General features: G+C 34.7%; 1 protein-coding gene across 4 annotated transcripts; it reads left to right on the top strand.

The window, feature by feature from the left end:
- The first annotated feature begins 2,344 nt into the window (after window positions 1-2,344).
- dnaaf1 (dynein axonemal assembly factor 1) lies at window positions 2,345-6,841 on the top strand. Of its 4 annotated transcripts, none has more exons than XM_051115428.1 (10): window positions 2,345-2,548; window positions 3,208-3,304; window positions 3,416-3,507; window positions 3,588-3,809; window positions 3,902-4,068; window positions 4,437-4,558; window positions 4,689-4,855; window positions 5,361-5,824; window positions 5,954-6,010; window positions 6,534-6,841. In XM_051115428.1, exons 1-10 carry the CDS (start codon window positions 2,443-2,445, stop codon window positions 6,783-6,785), a joined length of 1,746 nt encoding a protein of 581 aa, XP_050971385.1. In that variant the 5' UTR covers window positions 2,345-2,442; the 3' UTR covers window positions 6,786-6,841. The 4 variants fall into 4 exon arrangements, with proteins under 4 accessions (XP_050971385.1, XP_050971388.1, XP_050971386.1 ...); XM_051115429.1 differs by having other exon boundaries at window positions 2,447-2,548; window positions 3,213-3,304; XM_051115430.1 differs by lacking the exon at window positions 2,345-2,548 and adding an exon at window positions 2,985-3,120.
- The last annotated feature ends 483 nt before the right edge of the window (window positions 6,842-7,324 follow it).

Raw genomic sequence — 7,324 nt, 5'->3', positions numbered from 1 at the left:
CAACAGTTATAATAATTTTTATCAGTAAAACTATTATCAAAATTGTTTCTTCATCTAAAATCTCTGCACAAATCTTCCTTTTAAAATTTGCACATTCATGGAATGTACATTTCAATAATTAATGTCTCTTTCTGCCATTAACAACTAAATAATGAAACACCTAAAACTACAGCTGGAAATAATATTTGTAAAGGTGGACTAAGACTTGATGGTATTCACCTGTGGACTTGTGATAAAGGGATATTTCATCATTTTGCAGTATTTTGTTTTTCTTACTAAAAACACTAAGTCAAATGAGACCAGAAGCTGTTTGGTTACCAACATTCTTCAAAATATCATCTTCTGTGTTCAGTTGAGGGTGAATTTCTTTAATTTCACAAATTGTGGCTTTCATTTAAATGAAACTGGCAGAGAATCTTTAGACAGAGTATTTCTCTCTTTCTTCCATCCAGTGAGATTGTGTAAGTTCTCAGGGGGCTTTCCTAAATTCACAGAATAATAAAGTTGGAGGATATTTTCAGAAAATTCACAAAATTGGAAAATAACAAAAAAAAAAAAAAAAAAAAAAAAAGACTAATACAAACTATTGCTGCTTAACTATGTTAAATAATAATTAATTTGTTTTAACAAGGAAACTAATAGAACAAATAATTAAAATGTTTATTTTAAAAATAACTTGTTTTTGCTGTTGTTTGACCATTCAGAGTCCATCCAAGACACGGGAAATGGTTTATACTGGAACGTTAACCAATAGGACATTCCAGCTGAAATTAAGCCCATTTCCATGGGAAATTGATGACTTGAAGTGGACATTTCTGGAAAAACTTCTTTGTGGATCCACAGCTGAAACTGTAGTTATATGGATTATTTTCTCCGTTGAGTTTCTTGTCATGTCCTGGGCACTTTATGGATTGTGCTGTCTGGTCAGACCTAACCATACTGTTCCTGTATTGGTCATAAACCTCTTTATCGCTGATATCATACAGATTTGTTTCAGACCTGTCCTGAATTTTTGTACATTCAGTGTTACAATTGCATTTATCTACTATATTTATTCCATGAGCATAATAGTTAATGTTGGTTTCATGGTCTGTATCTCTGTGGAAAGATACATAATGATCAAATATCCTGTTTGGTACCGACTTCATAATACTACAAGGAATTTAGGTCTGATATGCTTGTTTGTTTGGGCAATACCATTTGGAATTATTGTGATTGATGTCTTTATTGCACTTCAGGGGAAGGTGGCACATGTATTTATCTTGACTGCATTTATTTTATTGATACCTTATCCACTGGTTTTGTATTCCTTTGTGGGATCACAGAAGGCACTGTCTCATTCAGTCGCAGTCACCCCTGATGAGAGAAAGAGGATTTTGAGGATTCTGGCACTTGTACTTTTCAATTACACTGTGTTGTTTCTGCCTAGCATTGTTCAAAGCATCATTATGGCGTTTTCCTTTGAGTATGGTCTAACACTTCATGGTTATTTAGTCAGAGTGTCAGGAATCTTAGTGTATTTAAATCCACTCACTGACTCTTTGCTATATGTTTTCATAAGGAAAGATGCTAATAGCTTGTTTAGATGTTTGTGTTGTGAGAAGCTACATGAAAATCAGACACAGACAGAAAACTCCTCTAATTCATTTTCTAGGAGTGGTGACGTACAAACCAGTGTCCAAACATACAGAGAAACCACTGAGTTGCAATCTTAGTTTTGTTCACTACTAAAAAAGTATATTCCATTTTTGTTTAATTGAAAATACATATGTTAAAACTGCATGATAAAACGGTTCTTACACTGAACATTATTGAGTGATAAGGACTCTTATCAAAATGTATAACTGGCTAGAAATAGACACATTCATTTAGAGTTTAAATATGATATTAAACAGTATCCTACATATTAATCTCACTTAATGTTGGTACTATTGTGGGTATAATTAATAGGTTAGGATATATAATATACAGTATGATATAAGATATCTTTATCATATGATGTCATTAGCTTTAAACATTCCCTTCCTCTTTTGGACATAACTATCCTTAACGCACAACCCTGTTGTAATAAAACAACAGGCAAGCATTTATATTCCATTTACATTAGCATTTATATTGAATATGTCTTCATTCAAAACTGATTAAATTTGTTGTTTACAAACCCACTGTAAGCATCTGTCTTCTTTGGAAATGGGAAATAAATTATATTTGTCTAGTGCTATCTTTGAAAACAAGCTTAATGTTTTCGTAGCTGCCTGCCACCTGCCAGCAGAAGGTCGAACAGTTTCTTGAGAAACACACACAAAGCGTCCGGTTTCTATGGAAACTAAGCAAACTTCGCAGACTGTTTGCAGCTACTAAGCTAAGGTAACGGTTGGTCGGTAGGCGCGTTCATATGTTTTTTCAGTTTTGATTTATGTTGTCTTCCAATATCATTGCGAAATGCAGACAAAAATGAACGTATCCACAACAATGAACGCGGAGGAAGGAACAAGGGCGGAATCTGAAGAAAAAGACACGAGTGAAGGTGTTGTGTGTTTCGCTCCAGGTAACGTTAACTTACCTTCTTAAAGTCTACATTCAACGGCTATCACCAAAATAACAGACCTGAAACAACTGACTCACCAACAAAGACATATCCGACGTTAATAATGTTGGAATGTACTGGAATATTATCGTTAAGTTTTCTTCTTTTGTGGTTAACGTTATATCCTGCTGCTGCTCCGACGTCTGTTACTTGATCAAAATGGCAATGGCTCGTATACTGTACACTTCGGTGTGCTTGGCTTGAACAAATAAAATAATATGAAAATATTATTTTAAACTAATTATTAGTTATTTTTAATTTACATTTACATTTGGTAGACAATAAATATTTTCGGTAACACTTTACAATAATGTTCATTAATTAACGACATTAGTTAACATAAACTAAGAATGAACAAGACTTCTGCATTATTAATGCATTATTAAAATCACAAGTTGTTTGTTAACATTAGTTAATGCACTGTGGACTAACATAAACAAAAATTAACAATTGTATTTTTATGAACTAACATTAACAATGAATAAATAGTGTAATGACACCTTAATGTAAAGTGTTACCATATTTTCTGAAGGGTAAGTTCCTACTTTTACTGAATAAAGTGTTCGATTTTGTACCCTATTTGTGGAAAATGCCCAATAATAATAACATTTCTTTCAAAGGCCAGGAGTCTCAGAGTGCAGCTGATGGGACAAAGGTTAATGCTGACAAAATAGAAACCAAAGTATCAGAGAGCGGCACAATGCATTCAGGTCCCAGGTGATGAAAAACACATTTTTCTAATACCTGTATGATATTTGCTCAGGAGAACATCAGTTGTTGTCTAAGAAGAATCACAAATACTAAATGATTTTTCTTGTGTCTTCTAAGAATTACCAAAGAGTTTTTAAGGGAGCACTGCAAGAAAAACAAACTATACCTGACGCCAAGGCTGAATGACACACTTTATCTTCACTATAAAGGTTTGAAATTTCTATATCTGAAAAACAGTTTTAATATTGCATATTTGTGTTCTTTTCAAGTTGTTAATTCTGCATTGTAGGTTTTTCTTGTATTGAGGGTTTAGAGGAATATACCGGCCTGCGCTGCCTATGGCTGGAATGTAATGGTATTCGCAAGATTGAAAATCTGGAGAATCAGACAGAGCTTCGCTGTCTTTTTCTCCATCAGAACCTAATTCATACTCTGGAAAACCTGGAACCCGTCAGCAAGCTTTGCACCCTCAATGTCTCAAACAATTACATCAAGGTCATTGAGAACATATGTGAGTACTTGCACACACAAGTGAAAATGGCATCATGCAATGTATTGGTCTCTGTTCCTCAATATATCAGTCATTTATCTTTTGTTTTTCAGCCTGCTTGAGTGAGCTGTCCACACTGCAGATCTCCCATAACTCACTGGAGAATGTGTGTGACATGGAGGAGCTGTCCCATTGTCTATCCATCAGTGTTCTTGATCTGTCTCACAACCGCATCAGAGATCCAGCCCTCATCAGCATTCTAGAGAGAATGCCTGACTTGGTAAATAAAGTGTATCTCTTTCCTCATATCCACATTTTTCCTAAATAACCAATGAGTGGCGCCATGATGGATTCTAACTTCCATTTGGGTGCTTTCCTGTTCCGGTCTCCATAGAAATCCATGTTAAAATGGGGTAAAAAAGACTGACTGAAATTTGAATGAAACTTTTCAGTATAACTAAACTTTATATTATTGGCTCTAAAAATGTTAATTTGACTAGATGCACCTGAGACCGGAAATGTAAAGCACCACTCTATTTGGGCGAGACTTCTGTGTTCAGTAACAGGTGGATACATGAGCAGTAATGCTTGCTTCTAGATGTAGACTGAAATGCTAGAAGCTAATTCATGTTTGTTTGAATTTTCCAGCGAGTGTTAAATCTAATGGGTAATGAAGTCATCAAAAAAATCCCAAACTACAGGAAGACTCTGATTGTACATCTAAAGCAGCTGACCTATCTAGATGACCGGCCTGTGTTTCCAAAAGACAGGTTAGCAGCATTGTTTTCTGTGTTAAATTGCCAACTGCCATTGGGATAGTCCCTATAAAGGTAGTCTTTGTTATTAGTTCATCTAGAGGCTGTTGTTGAGTCTTTTATTGACGTTTGCATTAATTCACAGAGCATGCGCAGAGGCATGGGCAGCTGGTGGTTTGGAAGGTGAGCGAAAAGAAAGGGAAATGTGGGAAACGAGAGAGAGAAGGAAGATCCAGGAGAGTTTGGATGCAATGACTGCCATCAAAGAGAACGCGCTGAGACAGCGGCAGGCTCGAGAGCTTTTGGAGAAAGGCAAACACACAGTCTGTTCACATATTAACTACTGTTTAAAAGTTTGGGGATTAAATTAATTTGAACTTTTATTCAGCAAAGATGCATTCAGTTGACTTTTACATTGTTACAAAGGATTTCTATTTCAAATAAATGCTTTTCAAATAAATAAAAAAATCCTGAAAAATGTATAAGTTTCTACTAAAATATATAGCACAACTGTTTGCAACACTGATAATAAGAATTGTTGAAAACTTGAGTACCGAATCAACCTGAAGGACACTGAAGGCATGAGTAAGCTGAAATTTCAGCTTTGCCATCTAAGGAACAAATTACATTTTAAAACTAAATTGCATTATTTTAAACTGCAATAATATTTGATAATATTATAAGAAGAGAAATCTTTCCAAACAATGACCAACCCCAAACTCTTGAACAGTAGTGTATACACACACACACACACACTCATATTCTCTCACTTCCTTCTGACATACAGCATTATTAAAAGCTTATGGTTTACCCTCAGGAATCAAAGAGCCTCCAAGTACTTTTACTGAGGGTCAAAGCCCTCAAGATGAAACATCAGAAACTGCAGAGAGTGACTCTTCAAAAACAGAGCACGAACAAGGTGATCCATCAGCATCAGAAATAGACCACATTTTCAAATCTGAATCTGATGAGGAACAGATTATCCAAACAACACGTGATCAAAATCATTCCGACCAGTCAAAACCAGAAAGACATCAGACGGGTTCAGAACAAGTTCTTCATCCATCATTTGACAAGAAACACACTGGGCAGTTAGCAACTTGGGGACTGAAAAATGAAGAGGAGAAGAACCACAAAATAAGTGTTGTCACAAAACCATTGCCGTCGCATCAGAGCAGTTTAGTCTCAGTCGCAGGTCCTGGTGCTCTCGTCACTGAACTGATCTCTGAGGATGAAATAGAGTCTATCACCCTGTCAGATGAACCAGTATTAACAATTGATGTGAGTTCATACACCATTGCTTAGATTAGTATAACTTCAATTTGTTTTCACAATGAATAGAATTTCCATGCATTGTATATTTAATTCATACAGAAACTTTCACTGGAAACAACATTTTTGATCCTCTAGGATCTTCCAGACCTTGAAGATGAAGAAAATAGTCTGATATTCCCAACAGCATCACAGGTAAGAGCAGGGTTATTATAATTATCTAAAACTAAAACCATAAAAAATGTTCCTTGAAATAAATAATAAATAAATACTATAACTGTATCTCAATGATACTAAAATTACACAAGTGACAAAGCATATAGACCTTTTTCTTCCTGTAAGAGTGGCCATTTGTAAATGTTGTGGGCGTGGCTTCCAGTCTCATCTACGTCCAGCTATTTTTAGCTGTACAACACGGCTAGTTTTGCTGCTTGATATTGCAAATGGGTGTGTCTTACCATTATTTTAATGTATTATCTTAATTCTGAGCACACTGGTTTGTAGTGCAAACAGTTTTAATGTTTACTGCACAATGTTATTCTTCTCGTTACTTGCCTATAGCGGCTAATGAACCGGAAGTCTTGCCCATAGGCTTACTTCTGTGTTAAAGAAAAAGAAGGATATAATTAAGATGATGTTATTTTCCAATTTGTGATGAAAAATTGTGACTTAATTGTATGGATAAATTGTGGAGCTTTACATGTTACTTTTTTTTCAGAGTGTGATCTGTCCAAAGATTGAAGTCATCTCTGGTGAAGAGACAGAATCAGAAGCTGTTACAAGTCTATATCACTGGCCTCAGTCAGATGCTGTGGCCACTGATCAATCTCAGCTGCTTATTAATGTCTCCACTAAAAGAACTGTGGTCAAGCAGCAGAGTCCTGACTTCACCAGTCAACCAGAGACAGGGGATGATTTCCAAAAACCAGTCGAAAACAGAAAGACTGTTCTGATTGAGGAACTGGACTGAAACTCCAGCATAAACCTTGGATGTGTATTTAAATTTGATGTCTGCCTGATTTATAAAAGGTGTTTAACTGTAAATCACCAATTAATAACAAATAAAATAAAATAAATAACATCAGTCAATCATTTTGCTTTGAATTTTATTGCAGATATTATAAATGTATTTTTGCAAATACTTAAAGACACTTATTTCGTTTTTTATACATTACCAGTCAAAAGTTTCCGAACAGTAAGATTTTTAATGTTTTTTAAAGAAGTCTCTTCTGCTCACCAAGCCTGCATTTATTTGATCCAAAGTACAGTAAAAACAGTAACATTTTGAAATATTTTTACTATTTAAAATAACTATTTTATATTTGAATAGTAGTGTATAATGTTACAAAAGCTTTTTTATTTCAGGTAAATGCGGATTTGGATCTTTATATTTGTCAAAGAATCCTGAAAAAATGTACTCAACTGTTTTAAATACTGATAACAATAATAATAATAAAATGTTTCTTGAACAATGATCAGCATATTACAATGATTTCTGAACATGTAGCT

This window comes from Labeo rohita, chromosome 7, assembly GCF_022985175.1.
Source record: "Labeo rohita strain BAU-BD-2019 chromosome 7, IGBB_LRoh.1.0, whole genome shotgun sequence".
In the NCBI taxonomy this organism is placed as follows: Eukaryota; Metazoa; Chordata; class Actinopteri; order Cypriniformes; family Cyprinidae; genus Labeo; species Labeo rohita.
This window is presented reverse-complemented; position numbering and strand designations above follow the sequence as displayed.

What these genes read in the sequence shown, in the direction of transcription:
- dnaaf1 (XM_051115428.1), top strand. Translation starts at nt 2,443, where the DNA reads ATGCAGACAAAAATGAACGTATCCACAACAATGAACGCGGAGGAAGGA. An exon ending in TAGAGAGAATGCCTGACTTG is followed by an intron (nt 4,069 to 4,436) that starts GTAAATAAAGTG and finishes TGAATTTTCCAG; the next exon opens with CGAGTGTTAAATCTAATGGG. An exon ending in AACCAGTATTAACAATTGAT is followed by an intron (nt 5,825 to 5,953) that starts GTGAGTTCATAC and finishes TTGATCCTCTAG; the next exon opens with GATCTTCCAGACCTTGAAGA.